At 41.2% G+C, this 18,236-nt stretch overlaps 1 protein-coding gene across 6 annotated transcripts in view; it reads left to right on the top strand.

Annotated features, from left to right (window-relative positions):
* Positions 1-16,675, top strand: part of parga (poly (ADP-ribose) glycohydrolase a) — a 32,412-nt gene extending 15,737 nt beyond the window's left edge. For all 6 annotated transcript variants that reach the window (XM_033613500.2, XM_033613497.2, XM_033613503.2 and 3 more), the window contains exons 12-18: positions 1,118-1,193; positions 3,409-3,556; positions 11,228-11,306; positions 11,425-11,533; positions 13,233-13,338; positions 14,603-14,731; positions 15,428-16,675. In XM_033613500.2, coding sequence (XP_033469391.1) covers positions 1,118-1,193; positions 3,409-3,556; positions 11,228-11,306; positions 11,425-11,533; positions 13,233-13,338; positions 14,603-14,731; positions 15,428-15,609 — 829 coding nt within the window. In that variant the 3' untranslated portion in view covers positions 15,610-16,675. The remainder of the gene's footprint in view (positions 1-1,117; positions 1,194-3,408; positions 3,557-11,227; positions 11,307-11,424; positions 11,534-13,232; positions 13,339-14,602; positions 14,732-15,427) is intronic.
* Positions 16,676-18,236: the final 1,561 nt, after the last annotated feature.

Genomic DNA, 18,236 nt, shown 5'->3' with positions numbered 1-18,236 from the left:
AAAGGCCATGGATGTATAAAGAGAAAGGTAGTTGGAGCGAGAGGGGCGATAAGGCCCTGATCACACAGGAAGCATTTTAGCAGCTGGAGGCGCCTTTTTGTGGTTGTTTTTAATGAGAATTAAGCTTTTTTCACTGCGATACACTTCACATTTCTGTGCTCAAGGCATCGGGTGTTTTTGCCGGAGCACTCTGAACTCCTTGAGTTGAAAAAGCTTCAGTTCAGAGTGCCCCATGTTGTCTCTTTTTCGTCATCTTTTTTCATCATCTTTTTTCCCATTGTCCAATTGGATGATACGGCCTAATGATAGACAGCAGGTTGTCAAATTGCCCCTGGGTCATCCTAAAATATGTCTGGAAATGACCATCATTGAGGCAAAGCTTCTGGACCAACTGGCGGTACTCCCTGTGATCCACCCTCTTTTTTAGGGTCTCATGTATCCACACAGATCTCCATCTCCCTGTGCCCAACAAACTATTTGCTGACAGCCTCTCACCCTCAACCAGAGCTACAACAAGTACCCTCTGCCTCAACATTTTAGATCTATATTGGTAGATTTGTATTGGTGTTGAGTTCAAATATTAGAATCCTCTCTCTAGAGTTGCTGAGTCCACCTTTAATTCTTGTAGAAAGACCTTAGGTTGAGGTGGCAGTCTATATTCCATCAGGATTACAGCCAAAAGCTTAAGTTAGAATCAGAAACACTCCTCATTCAACCTCACAAAGCCTCAGTAAAGCTGCCAGAAAGAATGTGAGCCAGTTCCAAAATTTAGATGTGTAGAAGCTAGCTGCATAGCTAAAGAAGTTGACGCTGTTGCTCCCAAGAATGTTCCTACAAAAAGTTTCTGGAGATTTACACAGTATTAAAATATTTCATTCAGACAACTCCAAATCATTGGGTCAATTTACTGGAAATTCTGCTTCCCTCAAAATACTAATTCAATTCACATCCAAACAACATATTTCTTTCAAACCTCTAGATTTTTTAGTACATGCACACTTTGTTAAAGCATGTTGCATCTTCACTACTTGAACAATAGAATTAGTATACTGTGTTAATACAGTTAATTACTCTAAGGTGAAAGAATAACTGGAAGTTTCGCTATCCTTTTTTAAAGTTCCCAGACTCAGCTGAAGCGCCTACATATCACGTGTGAGGGGACGATTGAGGATGAAGGATACGGGATGCTGCAGGTAGGACTTTGTTTATCGCTTTGCAGTTAATGCCAAGTAGAACCAGTTATTCAACCTGGTGTAAGTGAAGGTGTATCTTCCTGACAGTGCCCCCCAATCATTGTAGAATGATTCCTTTTTGTAACCACAAACTCAGTGTCACATTTGTTGGCCCAGAGTGTCAAATTTGATGTAGCAGTGTAGCAGGCCTGTTTTGCACTTGTTGTTGTAAACAAACTCAACAAACATGACTCTTACCATCACCTCAGTTCTGTTTAGCTTTCATGCCAAAGAGACTCTACTGCTTTTCTGAATACTTGTCTGCCACCTGCAGAAAATCAATATTGGGTGTAGGATTTTCGTGCATATCTGGGAAGGTTATTGTCTCTATTTCTGCATTGATTCATACCATCTCCCCACTCCGCCTGTGTTGCGAGATGGCTGGTGCATTTTTTACTCTGGCTGACAGCTGATGTATACACTTGAGTAGCTCAGGGAGGCAAGGGTGGAGGAGAAGACCCAGGGGTGGGGGTTGAGGGAGAAGGAGGCGCATGGAGGAAAAGATGACGAGGGTGAGCCATCTCACTGGGGCGACCCAGTGGGCCAGGAGTCCTGCGGGCGGATTGATGGCTACCTCAGCAGGCTGGGCACTGGCTGTGTGTTGAGTTTTGATAGGGCAGAGTGGGCTGTCATCCTGTCAGGAGGTGAGATTGAAGGGTGAGGGGGGCGAGGTTAGGGGTGAACCAGTGAAGGAGGTGAGGAGTTGAGCGACTGGTTCGACAACATGCACATACAAACACACTCACTGTCACGCAGATTGACGAAGCTGTGGGCCAGTGAGCAGAACCCTCACCCCTGACAGGCTGTTTGAATAGTAGCATTGTGATTGAATGGGCTGTCCTCTTATCCATGCCACAAAAACAAGGAGTGGGTTTACACGGCATGAAGCTCGAGTATCAGAATATTTCCTACTTTGAAATAGGAGTCCCAGAAATAACCACAAGCTGCTGTAATTTTTCAGTGATCTCCTCGATTATCTTGGCTTTTAATGTCAATTCATCTATTAATGTTGCACAAACTGAACTATAGGACATTGATTAACAAGGCTGCAGCCATGCGAGCAGCTCAGTGAGGCTAGAGGTTATTAGCATGTGCGCTATGATAATGGTAACATGCTGGTATCAGCATCATCAAGGTTTATCATGTCAGCCATCTTAGTTTAGCGAGTCACAGGGTTCCAACACATTTTAACGCCTCTTTGCGTAAATGTCCACTTGAACTCGCGGATGAACTGATTAGAATTTGATAAAGTGTCACTGTGACCTCAGAAAACATGTTTTTGGTCATAATTCAAGAATTGACATGCTAAGTATGACAAAAATTTTACATGAAGGATAGGATGAAATAATGAAGTGATGACATTTGATAGTCAAAGGACAACTTTTCACACAAAGCCACAAATGTCAACTTTGTGGCAGCTCTAGAAGAAAAGTGACAGCATCACCAAAATCATTGCGATATAGTGTCAATATGGTGCTAATATATCCAGGGAATGTTTCGTTCTGTCAAAGCGTAAGTGAAAACTTTGCTATAAATAGCTGAAATGCACAGGCCAAATTTTAGCATTGTTATCTGGTTAAGCCCTAGTAATTGTAAAATCATATTTCAGCCTTTGGTCTTCATTAGGGATCTGTTTCCGCCTGTTTTGTTTACCTTGCCACCTTTCTGTTGTCAGACTAAAATGACAAATATTAAGGATGAGTGAAGCACCAGCAAGGAAAGTACATAGCACTAAATAGTGAGCCTTCCTCACAGGGAATGCCAATAGATGTATCCCATTTTTAAATATAGAGATGGTCTACAGCCGTTCATGCAGATCATGCATTACTGCTCACCATTAATTGCAGTTTTTATCTCTTTAGATTTCATGTTCTTTGTTTTGCTACAATTTCCTGATTTGATTATTTACAAGCAGGAAGCAGTGCAGTGATCCTTAGTAATTCATCTGTGTTAAATGACCACAGTGGGTGACAGATAATCAGGAGACACTAATACAGTCATTTGTTTAAATAATGGAGGTGACAGTAGCTAAACCTCGCAGTTCTTCCTTACTGCATTGAACCGGCAGGACAGAATATTAACATTATTAAATCAAGATTTGTTTTAAATATAACTGAGGGGTTGTACCATTTTTGTTCACTCTCCTGTTTGTTTTCTTATTATGTTATTTCACTAGGTGGACTTTGCAAACAGGTTTGTAGGTGGAGGAGTAACAGGACATGGACTGGTCCAGGAAGAGATCCGGTTCCTCATAAACCCTGAACTCATTGTCTCTCGCCTCTTTACGGAATCTTTGGAATACAATGAGTGCCTCATCATCACAGGTATGTAATCACACACACAGAGATCATTTATGGCATTAATTACTAGGCCTGTTGAACACTTTTTTCTGTCTCTGCTTCATCTCTTGGTTGAAAATGTGATAAAACAGGTATGTAATGTCCACAAAAATAGAGTTGTGGCTTTAGATTAACAAAGCAGTCAAATGTCAGAATAAAAAATAACCACAGAACAATATTAACATACCAAGGTAAGTCAAGAATTTAAAATCATTCAAAATATTCAATCAACTAATGGAAGTAAAAGACCTCTCACAAGTCTTTTGAGGTTTCCTAAATAGCAGTTATCAGAAGACCAGACAGACAGCAGGTAACATAAGCAATAACACAAGCATTGGATAAGTTTGCTGGACAGAAGGGTGCGCTCCAATTACTATGGTATCACAATGCTCAGCCTCCTCAGGAAAGCTTAAGTGATGTGTAGACTGGAGAGATAGTCGTATTCTCGGCCATAAGTCCAGCAGCATTCTCATTCTCAGAGTTCTCCCTAATCACCGATTCTGTTGGTGATTTCATGGGCAGAATGTCGGCTTGCAGCTGACAAGTGGAAAGTATCTAGTTTGGTGACCTCAGGATTGCCTCTCTGCTATTTTTGCAGATGATGAGGTTCGTGTGGCTCTGCTGGGCCGTGACCTCTTGTACACACCAAGGCTATTTGCAACTACATGTTAAACAAATGGGTTGAGAGTCAGCACCTCCTCACAGTCTGGGGCTGTGATACCTGAAAAGTTGCCCCCATTAGGTTGAGAATAGGGTTCTGCCCCAAATCAAGCATTGTGAGTGTTAAGATGGAGCCTGAGTTAGAGAGTCAGCAGCGATTCAGGCTTTGTACCAGACTGTAAAAGAGCCTAAAGGCTAGTTCATCACTGTTCTAACGCTCACTACGCCTTACGTTAATGAGCTCTGGACAGTGAATAAGCAGAAGAATGCATGTACCTGTGGCTGCGATGATTTTTCTTTGTTGAGTGTCTGGTCAGGAAACCCCAGAGCGTTCTGGAAGGATCACATATCCCACTGGGCCTAAGAGCGCTTAAGGATTCCCCAGGATGTGCTGTAGGATGTGGTTACAGTGACAGACATCTGCAGTACCTTGTTTATGCAACTACCACTTTTTTTGGGACTTGGATAAGCATCAGAAAATGGATGGATAGATAACTATTTACAGTTCTTGCCCATAACACACTTGTATGGAAAACTCACACAGATTCATGCAGTAATTCCCTCATACAGAAACCAGATATTAGGACAAGTTATTTTTAGGTTTCCACCCAGTTAAAACTTTCTGTGACATGGTGCTTATTAGCCCTCAGTGAGCAGACAGACATTGTGCCATTGCTGCCATGGTGTATTTCTTCGCTGCTGTTATCTGCCAGTTAGCATGTTGTGGATCAGTAGTTTAGTGTGTTTCAATGTGTTTTAGTCATATAGGACCAGAGAGCGGGTATTTTAATGATTACATTTTCTTATCAGTTAATAAACTCGTGACAATGCTGGTGTTACCGACTACACTGGACATTTTACAGGAAAATATATTTGTCAATGATGCTTAATATCTGTAGAGCACTGTATTAGATTACTGGTAATGCAAACCAAATGTTTCCTACTGCTTCATCAAAAATTTGTTTACAAGACAAATCAGTGCTCATTTTCAGCATTTTTTGACAGCGGATCAGTTTAAAATATTGCAGGGAGTAATGGAACAGTTATGGGTAGTCACAGTGCACACCTTCAACTTCTTAGCGATTTAGCAAACTCCTTTTCCCTTATTAACTTTATCAGGTACCCTATTAGCATCGGGTATAATCACAATTTTGCCAAATAGGTGCTTTTGCTTTGACACCAATTCCTTTGACATTGTCTTGTCAAGCAACTCTCCTGCTACTCTGACCTGTGACTCTACTGCTGTGCAAAGCAAATACGTTCAGTGTATAATTACAAGCAGGAAGTACAAAATAATACAATCTATACAGAACCAATAAGGCCTGATATATGGCGCTACCAATCTATAAAAACTAAAAGTGTATTTGATGTATTTTCATTTGGCTTTCCTTTTTCTATAGAAGCCACACATCTCACATGTCTTTTAGTGTTACACATAACATTCACTAAACTACTGTTGTTTTCATCTGTGAGTTATTTTCTCCTGGTCGTTGAGCCCTGTGTGTTTATTGGGCTCCATTCATTTTTTTCCCCCTCGTCCTTCCGTCCAGTCCGAAGGTAAATCCATTGCATTGATTCACTTGCGACTGCCCAGATATCCTTCATTTCTCGCTGGCAGAATTGCTCTATTTTTCAACCTCCAACTCACTCTGCTTGGGTCAACCTCTCTAAGTGTTCTGCCCTCTCACTCCCCTCCCTCCTCCTCCTCCTCCTCTGACCATCCTACCTTTTTTTTCTGCCTCGCAGCTGCATCTCGCCCACCACTGGTCAAAGTAAGGGCAAGCACAGATTAAGATGATGAGGCATAAACTTAATGCTGGTAGCCCATGTGCGATTATTGCCAAAATATGTAAAATAACAATATAAATGTAGGGGTGGACACAATATGAACACTTGTGTGATTTAATTCAATCAAATTCATGCATGTTGATTCAAATTTGGCTTCATTATTCTTTGTTTGTAGTGTCATCGTAGAGCACAGAAGTTTTATCTCATTGCCCCCTCACAACATTTTAGAATAGTCTCATGACATATTTATTTTATTGCCACTTTATCTAGCTGTGCAAAACAAACATTTAATATCCACTTGTCCTGTTTTGGTGCCTGTATTTCACTTGGGTATTAAAGTGAACCTTCAGATTTGCCTTTGACGACACAAGAGGCATCATTATCCAGTTTAATAAAGCCATCTGCTTAACATGAGGGCGTGTTCTGTAATTTAGCTGCACCCACAGGAACTCAAATCTAAATGATGATGTTCCCAAATGTCTGCTCTTGATTGTGTTAGTTCTTTGGACTTGGACAAGAGAGACACATGGACAAACAAAACATGAAGAGACTACAAGTTTGAATAGTCTGATGGGCACCTTCAGAGCTCTCTACCTACTATTGCACATTGCTTGTTGCATATAGACTGCTTGTAACAGCAGAGAAGACGAAGAGCCAATGTAGTGTTATTGCTCCTTGACTCACACTGGTTTATGCCACCAAACACGAGGGATACGTTTTTTTTGTCCCCGATCCAAATAGTTCAACATTAAGCACACACTTCGATTACATTAAAGTTATTAAAATCAATCAAATGTTTATGCTTGACAGTTAAATAGCTCTGCATTGCATTAAGAAAAACCAAATTACTGCCTTGCAGTTGTATGCCTCCACGCACCAGTCAAGTTTTGCTTACAGTTCACATTCATGTAGGGGAGACCGGGGTAAGATGAGCCACTTTTCATATTCAGGATCACTACATCAAGGCTATTATAGTTTTGTTGCTAACTAATATATGTGCATATATTTCAGGATGTTGTGCATCCTTACAAACAAACAGAATGAGTGTAAACATAACTGTTTTGATAATATAGCATGTCCAAAAAAAGTGGTCTCGTGGCACAACTTACCCCGTGTCTGGGGTAAGTTGAGCATAGGAGTGGGGTAAGTTGAGCCATCTCCCTCCTTCCCTCCCCCTGCCCTCCCTCCTACCCCCCTTCCCCCCATCTCACCTTCTCTCCTCCCCCTCTCTCCCTCCCTCCCTCCAGTTATACATGTCTCTACTGAATTAAATAAGACGCTTCTTCAAATCCATGTCTATTTTTATTTATAATACACAATTCAACAGGTACAAATCTTTTTTTAAGTTATTATTGCATATAACAACTTCAAAACATTTTAACATAGGCCTGAGAATGCCTTAAAGGGCGCTTAGGAAGAGAATCTTAACAGCTGTGTTTTTGGAAAGAAAACAGTGAACTAAATCCGTAGACGTGAATCCTAGTTTGGTGTCCTTGCTGACAGGAGGGCCTCCTTCATCCTCTCTGAACTCCTCCCTCCATCTTACTCTCGTTCCCCTCCCTCCTTCCATCCATATCTCACCTGTCCCTTTACTCAATATCCCACCTGTCCAGGTTGCAGGGGAAAACAAACTGCTGGGACTCTGAGGTTTGGGGAGTTTTGCGATTACATCGCTTCTTGGGAAGAATCCCTCATCTTTCTCCTTGAAAGTAAAGCTTGGTTTACCATATCCAGCTTTGCCTCTTCTCAGAAACTTACGGCTCACCTTACCCCTGTTCAAATTGCTCAACTTACCCCATAGCTACCATACTGACTTTATTAGCCCCCACAGCTAAAATGGTGCACTTTCATGCTAGCTGTACTACCTCATTTTGTAGTTAATAGATACCACAATTGATGTATAAAACAAATTAAAAATTATCTATTTTGGTCTAAATACAGTCCCCATGAAACTTATGATAGACTAAATTCACTTTCATGAGTGAAAAATGCTTTTTTGGACATAAATCTCTAACCACTTAACCCATGTGGGTCTTACCTTCACAGACTCCATAAAATGATGCCTTCCTCCTAAATATTTGGTCACATGCTCAATTTCATTTACGGTCTCCTAGCGACAAGGGGTGGCTCAACTTACCCTTTGGCTCAACTTACCCCAGTCTCCCCTATGTGAAAACACAGATGCTTCACACACACACATACACACACACACACACACACCCTTGAGTCCAAGTGGACTTTTTTGCCACATTTGAAGAAGTACCCTCAAGGCGTTCTTGAGATATCACGTTCACGAGAATGGGACGGACAACCCAAAAATATAATGATATGTTGCCGTAAATGAAACCTTCGCTAGTAAAAAAACCCCCAAAAAAAACAACTATGTACAGCTGAAGTCAAACAAAGGATTGGATTAGGCTATATATAGCTCAGTGTAGACGAATTCGGCGAGCGATTTATATATGCCGCCATCTTGCGGCGGCGCCATTGCTGCGGTGACATGTGTCAGCAGAGATATTGGATGAAGGGAGATACCCAACTGTAGGCTTATCCCATGTTAAGAAAACAGTTACTCTTCCTGTCTCCTAAGTGGGCGTGGTTAGGTCTCCCTCCAATCAGAGCATGTTCTCCCTCAATCATATTGAATATGATGTGATGATCACGTAGCCTGTCCATAATGATTAAATGTCACGCTGCTCGCTTGCTAACGTCAGCACACGTAACGTATGCTAACATTATATTACACAGTGTTTAATGATACAGTCTGTTATCTCCCTATTACTCTAATCTTTCCTGCTCATTGCTCAAACAAATGATTAATTTATATAATAATATCGGTACTCATTTAAGATACCTTCATCAGTTACCACAGCAATGGCGGCGCCGCAAGATGGCGGCATACACAAGTGGCTCGCCGAATTCGTCTATAGCAGATCCTGATCAGTTAAAAATGCCCTGATTGGCCCCGCTACCAGTCTTTGAGATTGGATTGGGGCATCCCTACCACACAGACACAGCCAGCTCTGTTCAGTCGATGTTAAAATTGACTTATGTCTCGTTCAGTACCTGTAAGGAAAATGCTCAACCTCAGCAAACACTGAAATGAAGAGACTCAGAGAACCACGGAGAAAAGTTACAGCCAACGGGATTTCTTTAATTGCAGAATACACTCAGCAACACACATAATGGACACGACAGAAAACAGCCCTGCTTATCCAACTTTCAAATGCCTTTATACTATTTGGGTGAATGGGCGTCTGTTCGTTTGTGTGCGTGTGTGTGTGTGTGCAGACAGGTCTGTGCTTATGACCTAATTGCCCCGATAGGTTTGATTTTTTGGGAATCATTGTACCAAACTTACTCTGTAACCTAAGTGTTTTCTGCTCCGCTTGAGTTCCAAGAATTGGAACTGCGCAAGAACCTCAGATCACCAAAACAGCTCCTTAAACAGAATCTCCCTGGTATTCAAAAGTTCACTAACTCAGAAACAACTTCTCATAACGATTCTTTCCTATTGCGAAATCTGACATCTGGTCCACTGTTTCTAAGACCTCTTACAGCTGACATTATATTCACCTTTTATATGACGTAATACATTATCTGCCTTATATACCCTCCTCTCAGCAGGCCAAGCATTGCCTCAGATATGACGCCATGTTGTCTCCTTTGAAACTCCCCTCCCTTCCAAGTCACCTTCAGTAGTTAGTCACCGTCCCCCTCCTTGCCTCCCATCATTCTGTCTTCCTCCCCCTTTCCCTCCTCCTCCTCTCCACTTAACTTTATTACATTTGGACAGAAAGGAATTTATTGCCCAACTAAGGTCATCGCTCCACTAATGGAATGGGCCAGTTACGCCATAGATTCATTTAAACCTCTCAGAATATTCCATGCACGCATTCAGTGTTTCCTCTTAAAGTCTGGTCTCTGTCTCTAGGCTCTTTATGTCCATCTCTCTTCTTCTGTCTTTGTTATTCTCTTCTGTCAAGTAAATCATATTTCTTTGTCTTCAGAGGTGTGTTAACATGGGTCTTCCTGTGCATTGGCAGTTCACATGTCACATCAGATTTGTCCATAGGCGTTTTCAGATCGGAAGGAAGAGGGCCACGATGTAATCTAGTGATGGAAGCCTGTATGCCAACCCAGGAGGCTATCATGGTTGGTTGCCAGGATAAATAGGATCAAGGTGAAGGAGGAGGAGGACGGCTCTGCTGATGGAGGGAGTGATATGGGCCTGTTGTTTGACGTTAGGAGTTGCTAGCGTTGAAGAAAGTACTTCATTTGATTGGCTCGGCTTTCGGTGGTGCAAGATGCTTAAAATAAATGTTCTTTTTCTTACTCAGCCAAAACTTAACTCTTCATAGAAACATAATTCTCATTTTCCCAGAGTTGTGCCGTCATTGTTGGATTATGTCCTGGCTTCAGTACAGGCCATTAGCTTTAGTCATATTTTGTCACAAAAAAGTCATCATTCACACTTCAACTTCAAGTATTGGCAGATGGTACATGCTTGAAATAAAATGAAGTCAATTATGAGAAAGCAAAAGCAACGTTTAATTACCGCTCTTCAAGAGATACTTTTAAAGAATGACATTTAGCATTGCTTTTAAATAACTTTTCATCTTTTCTTCTAGGAGCATACGTATCTCTGCTGGTACATGCAGTAGAGCCCCCAAGGCTATGTTAATCACATGTTTAACACCTGCTTTTCATTGAAGTGCAGCGAAACTTCCTCGTACCTAATGCATAATGTATGGAGCCTTTAATAGGCATCATTTTCAGAATTGGGCGCAGCTGTATTTGTAATGAATGATGAAATCTTTCCAGTCTTAACCCCAAGTACATACCAGTACACACTCTAAAAAGGCTAACTTCTTGATATGGAGTGTCTTAACCCGACAGCTAATGAATGATTCGGTGGAGTTGAATGTTTTGCAAGCATTTTGCAAATGTGGCTCAGGTTGGCTTCTTCTGTTCTAACCATTTCTTCCTACTATGGCTGAAAGCTTTTCATTTCAAAGCCCAAATCAGATTACTTATTAAATCAATGGCCTTTATTTATGACAATCCAATACAAGCTGATACTGTGTACTCACATGGGGAGCACAAAAAGCACTAAATGTGATTTAAGAAAGAAGGCGCTGAAACAGATTTAGGCCCACTGTGTGCTCCGACTGCTGAATACTGAGTAATGCCTTTTCTTTTCTGCAGGCACTGAACAGTACAGTAAATATTCTGGCTACGCTGAGAGTTACAAATGGAAGGACAGTCACAAGGATGAGACCCCCAGGTATCTTTTTATCACATAGAACTATTTAGTCAGTCAGAAGAAGTTGGAGGAAAGATAGGAGGATGTTTCTACGTCATTGTTAATCCCAACTCTCTCATTGCTCGCCTTTTGTTTTCAGGGATGACTGGCAGAGACGATGTACAGAGATTGTGGCAATTGATGCACTCAAATTCAGGCACTTCCTAGAGCAGTTTCTCCCTGAGAAGATGACCAGAGAACTCAACAAGGTGAGAGATGTTGTAGTCTGTGTTTGCACAGTGATTGAGAAAATATGGCCTACATATACATTCCTTTAAAAGCTATGACAAACAATGTCAAGCCTCAGTAACTTCCTAAAGATGCCATTGTCAGTAAGTGACAGAAAAGCTTGACTTCAGGATGTTTTCGACGAAAAGCCCATGTTTATGAACTTTGACATATTTGCCAGGTGCACCTGCAAAGATGTTAATTAAAGGCATGGTGATCTATAACACCACTAACTTTAGGTCAGAACTGACAGCTCATCTGACCGATACCAATACTACACAACACCTACTACACTAAAGGCCCCAACACATCAAGCCGTCAGTTAGCTATCAGTCAGTGTTGGGTTGTCGGTGAGCATTTGTCACCCTAGTTTTGCGGTGTGTCCAACACTGTTATCACTAGTCGGCCCTTGTTGGCTTTTTTTTTGGCCATTTCAACATGTTGAATTGGCATCGGAGATGGTGGAGCCTATCGATGAGTGAAATCACTCTGACTGGCAGTTCAGCTCAGTGTGCAAGAAGAGAAACTGAAGTCAGAAAAACATACACGCAACTAACGTCAAGAATTTGTGAGATCAAAACAAACTTGTTATATTAGGTAGGATTATTTTTTTTAACCCTTAAGCTCTTTAGCAAAAAACGTTCGCAATTGTTTGTGTCATTGTTTGTTAGTGCAGTGGTGTCCAACTGGTCCAGCCACGGGGTCCAGATTTCTCCTTAGTTATTAGTTCAAGCTCCACACAGTTTAACACATCGAGCGTCATACTTGCGTTAAGCCCCGTCGTCGAGCTAGTTTGCTGTCTCTGTCAAGTAGCTTTTGGACTACGACCCACCACTGCGCTAGTGCATAGTAAATATTCTCTTTCAATATCAGGTTGTGTTGTTAATGTGCTAACTTTCTAACTAGTGTCTTAAATCCATCCTGTCGATCTTCCAGTTCCCCTTTGTGAATAACATATACAGTATAGACTAACGCCGCCTGCTGGTATGGGGATTCATTTCCTCTCACGCAGGTGCAGAACGTTAGTGCTACTTGGCCGCTGGCTGTAGTGTGTTCAAGTATAACTTTTTGATCAAGACACAGGCGACCTAAGTTGGCACAGCAGTCGGCCTTCATCACCACCCATTCTCTGATGTTGGTTTGGTGTGTCTGGGCTGTAAGAAGCATTACATAAGCATTATACTGCGCATTATATATTATTCTGGTGCACACTGTGTACATACACACTGGATGTGCTGACTCAACTTGATTAACCACACTATGACGCTTTAAATTGTAATGTTGTCTTTAACTGCTCTTGTGTAGTTCATATTTTTACTTCTTTTCTTATTCCAGAGGTATATAACTATTTTGTTGAGTCTTATTTTGTAATTTTATTTTTTGCTTTTTTTTCTTAATCTGTACTTATTTCTATCTTTGTGCTGTTGTAACACCTGAATTCCCCCTCTGGGGATCAATAAAGGTTTATTATAGTAGTGGGATTGTCATTTATTGCAGATTTTTCTGTTGAGGAATCAGGCAAAACATTATGCATCTGTGTGTACTTTTCAATCTTCTTATGGTTCAAGCTGATGCTTACACTGAAACATTATAACCTGTGCTTTTTGGATGTTTAACCCATATGAAACCCACCTAACTAAAAACAACACTGCCCTCCTCCTCCCTTTGCTTTTATCCCAGGCATACTGTGGATTCTTCCGAAACAACGCCAACAGCAAGCACCTCTCTGCAGTCGCTACAGGCAACTGGGGTTGTGGAGCTTTTGGTGGAGACACGCGGCTCAAAGGTATCATTGGCTGAATTAAAACATGCATCCAAACAGGGGGAAGGAAAAGACTGTGTGTATAACAACAAATGTGAAAAAGAAGTTTTGTTTTTTCATACATAAGATAAATAGTACTACTTATATAGGTCAGTAGATACATAATGTTGCTTACAGTAAAATATTAACTGTAAGGTGTGAGGTAAATATAAGCTCAGACTGGATCAGCCATTGAAGCTCCTGCTGAAGGACATTCAGCTTTCTGCATATGGACTGTATGGCACCGTCACAGGCACCCGCCCCTCTTTAACTCCTCTGGTCAATTAGTAGCTCTCCCAGGGTGTCACTCATCAGTTCCTTCCTTCCCTTTATTGATCAGCTGACACACATTTATGTTTTCCATTAAAAGGGCAATTGATTACCGGGAAGGGACACCATAAATCCAGGCTGATGCAGGTCTCTGCAGGCTTACACAACATCACTCTTCACAAGCAGGGGCCTCCTTACTGTCCTTTTCCAGTACACCACATTGCAAAATTTTGACCAGTTGTGTTTCTGGTCAATGTCTTAAACATTTAACTGTTATTTTATTCATACTCATTATTACTCACTCATACTCATCAACATCTTCACACACATCCTGCATTATGAACGTAAATGTGATTGGAGCAACATGGGTTTCGTTTGTCTACAGTTTAATTTACAACCGAAGCTGTTAATTTCCTCTGCAACATGCTATGAATAGATCCACTGGACTTTCTCTGAGGCTGATATTAGCTTCCGGGGACCCCCGCCCATTACCCCTGAAATTAGCATAGCTGGTATTTTTAGAAGGCAATAACTGTATTTTACATTATAGTCCTGGAGCTGACTTGAGACGTGGTAGTTACATAAGACCAAGCTGTTATGTCGTTGTAAAGATTACAGACCTTTTGCAAATGATGTTTGTTTTGTGTGTTTTAATCTGGAATCAATATCCATTCTGTTAAATATTTAAAGGTCTTGAGACCTAATTTGCGAGGGCTAAAAGATTGAGTGCTGTTGATGAGGCTGCACTACTAGTGGTGGATTATTTACCCTTCTGATACAAATCGGTCCTGTCACTTGCGTTCTTTTCTGCCAGAAGCTGTACCTTATCCAGCTGATTGACCAATTACTTCAGCTTATTTTCAGTGGTCAATTACACATTTATGATTTTGTTCTGAAACTGAAGGATACTAATGGTGCTAATACGGTGTATTATTGTTGCCTTGATTTCCCTTTAGCATTCTCTTTCTCACTTTTTCAGCACTGATTCAGTTGATGGCTGCCGCAGAGGCTGGGAGAGACATGGCGTACTTCACATTCGGAGATGCTCAGCTCATGAGAGATGTTCATGAAATACATTTGTTCCTCACCGAGAGACAAGTCACCGTTGGTAAGACTTGCATACAAAACCAAACGTTTTTAGTATTTTTGTCGCGGGAGTTAGACACTCTTGTCAGCCCTGCCTCTTATGTGCTCTTACACTAAATTGCATAATGAACAGGAATGGTGATATCAGCCACTGTTAGGATTATGGGACTCGCAAGGCTCGTATGGCACATGGAGGTTGTCCTTGTTGGCGTCATTACGGGGACAGTACACATAAATAACAGAATGCAATCCATCTCTATGTTAAGTTATTCCACCATCTCCGTCCCGCAGCCCATCCATTCAGCCTCAGCTGCAGAGTGGATTACTGCCTGAACTGACCCCAGCTTCTCCCCTCCCCCTCTTTTCATTTTTCTTCCGCTGACATTTATTGAAGCCTTTCAGAGAAATTCCCCTCCAGCCATCCATTTCCTAAAGTGGAGCTACGGAGAAAAAGCTCACGGCTTGTGTGCGTGTGTACGTGCGCTTGATTTATAAATGAGCCCAAACACGCTTTCATTTTTCTTCATGTTTTTCCCCGTTACAGATTCTGTCTCTCTTGCTTGCACTTTGACTCTCCGTTTGTCCTTTGTGTCTGTTTCACTCAAATCCTGTTTTATCTCTCTACGTATTTCTTCTTTCTGTTGTCCCCTATACCGTCCCCTCCCTCTGTCCTCTCGCTGTCTTCCCCTCTCTTCTCCTCCCCCCTTGTCCCTCCCAGGGAGGCTGTACAACCTTTTGAACCAGTACTCCAGTCTGGTGTGCAAGAACTGCCGCACGACTCGACCTGACGTCAGTCTCTACAGTTTCATCTATGAGAAAGTCTCTTCCCCGACGTCTGCCGATGCCCAGGACTCTGCCAAGGATTCTGGGATGTCCCCTGTAACATCGGATTCTCATTAACACAGACCGAGCTGCAACTTAACCTCCCTCCACGTGTCTCAGCGTAAAAGAGACTTCAGGTTCACAAACCTCAACGTGCTCTCAGCCTTGTGCTTTCAATCACTTTTCTCTCACACACACTCCCTTTAAGTTTGTGATCCCAACACACAAACTACCAAAACACAGTTTTGCCTTTCTCGTTGATGGTATTATAGGAGCCTCGTAGTATGTCACCAGATGTGGTGAAATGTTTCAGAGACTTATAGCAATAGTAAATCCTGGTTGCTGTTAGGCCTTTCTTTAGTCTAAATGTGATGTGGATTTTTTTTTTTTGTTTTCACTCTAATTACAAATATGGCCAAATATTCATCATATGCATGGTTGTGGACAGTTTCCATTATTAATACCCCAGGACTTGATAATCCTCCCTAGTTATTTTGTCCTATATTGTGTTTGCTACTTTTTCTGGATGAGTTGTCTTCTGTATCAGCCATCCCCGGGCTGTGGTGAGGTTCCTGAATGCAGAGAGATGATGAGATGCCATACTGTAGTCTATGCATGGGTAACATTTATTTATCAAATATTCTACAAATATATGCTGCTCTTTTGTATCCTCTAGGATGTTGATGCTCAACACACATATTGCCCTTATTTTAATATGAGTCAAAACTATCAATAAAATGTCACCGGTATGAGAATCCTCTCAGATGAAACAGATTCAAGCAACTCATGGTCATTTTCATCTTCAGACCTTTTTATTCTATTCTAAATAACCATTTTCAAATATATTCAGTGTTAAACACAGTATTGCTACTGTATATACAAATGAAGGGGGAGCATATAAAGAAATAATTGCACGCAAAATATTATTTTTGTTAATGTTTTTACTCAACATTTACTTTGAGGATATTGTTATGTTTTTTATTATTTACTGTATTTTCTGATTGACAGCGTGGGTTCTATTTAATGATGGGTTCATAAATAGATTCAAGACTGTAAATGTATTGCCTAGTACTGTTCTTTGGGTTTTTAGGTTGTGCTCTTTATTATTATAATTTCTTAATTAAAGTATATCCTGTTAAAATGTTATTTCTCTGCTCAAATCAATGTGATTTATGATGATCAAAGGATCACTACAATGCAAGCAAAATCATTTAGGGACAGGATGTTTATTGGTTTCATCGCCTCATTTTAACGTTAACCAAAAATTATGTCAGTAAGCCATTCTGCTGTGCTTTCAGTATGTCCTTTCTTTACATCAGGGTAATGAAATTATGCATAGATCATCTAGATATAATTATTTCATGCTCATCAGAGAGAATTAATTTCCCCATTATATGCATGTTTGTAACCCGTGGCTCCACAGATTTGTCACGTCATTTCATGAAATCATACATTATTTAATCATTTGAAATGTGATTGATTTTTGTGATAGCACGTGTACCAAGGGCTTTCAGACAAATTTAATTCCACCTCCAAACATGCTTTATTAGATGAATTAGGGATCCTAAATAACCCCGTGACGTGGACTTCCATAAATGGTGTGTGTAGGCTTGGCTGGGATAAGTGGATTACACATTATCTGCTGCTTCTCCCGCTCTTTGTACTGAGCCCGGCGTTGCCCAAACAAGCTGTGGACTCGAAACAAAGTCAATTTGGTTTGGCAGACCCGGCTGCTGATGGCTGCCATGAGCCTGGGTCACCTGGACATGAACTTTATTTAGGTTACTGCTGCCTCCTGGATTAAATCAAAGATTTATCTGGACTCTGAACATTGACTGAATGTGCCAGCCAAATCCTATAAATGAATAACCACCAGTCAACAACTGATGACGTATTTTGACTGTTTTTCACTTTATGTCACCAGAAATAGGAAGTCGGAGAGATTGTCACTTGTTTAATTCCCCATAAACAAGAAATGTTTCAAAGGCAGTACAGCTGGTCCAGTTTTGTTCTGTCTAGTGATGTAATTATTCTAAAACAGGATGTAATTTAACACAGAGCCCCGTAATGTTACCCAGCGGCACAGGTCTTTGCATTGAAGAATACTATTAATAAAACGCCAGAAAACAACTGGTCTTCACTCCATCTTTGTCAGGCAGCAAAGTCACTGCAACAAAATGGCATTTCAGTTCATAATTGCCTGACCCTTCGTTCTCCAGGTCAGCTGGGAGAGCAGCAGCAAACACAAATGCAAATAATGAAAGAGGAGGAACTCTGTCAGGGAACACTGTGTTGTCTCTGAGTTAAAGTACACTGAATATATTCTTCACGTGGGTGTAAACGTTTGGTTATATACAGTACGCTATGGATCATGTGAATAAATATATTAACCAAATTAGACATGCTGATGAAAGAGGACGCTGACAAAGATTTTAAAAACCACATAATGATGCTCTGATCTTTAGACCTGCACTGCTCTGTCTGGTAGATCCTCCTGCAACTCGTGCCCACTCCATTTTCCCCTTCTCAGTGGCGTGTTTGTGGTGATTGATAATACTGCTCCGTCTGTGCCAGTAAGTATGAATGATGAAAATCTAGATGAGGAGGAGAGGGAGGTTGTGCAGGGGGGGAAGGGAGGGAGGGGAGGGCCAATTATCTTATTGTTTAACCCACTCAAGGTAGAAGCCCATCAATCTGAAACCACT

Source organism: Epinephelus lanceolatus, chromosome 17 (assembly GCF_041903045.1).
Source record: "Epinephelus lanceolatus isolate andai-2023 chromosome 17, ASM4190304v1, whole genome shotgun sequence".
Lineage (NCBI taxonomy): Eukaryota > Metazoa > Chordata > Actinopteri > Perciformes > Serranidae > Epinephelus > Epinephelus lanceolatus.
This window is presented reverse-complemented; position numbering and strand designations above follow the sequence as displayed.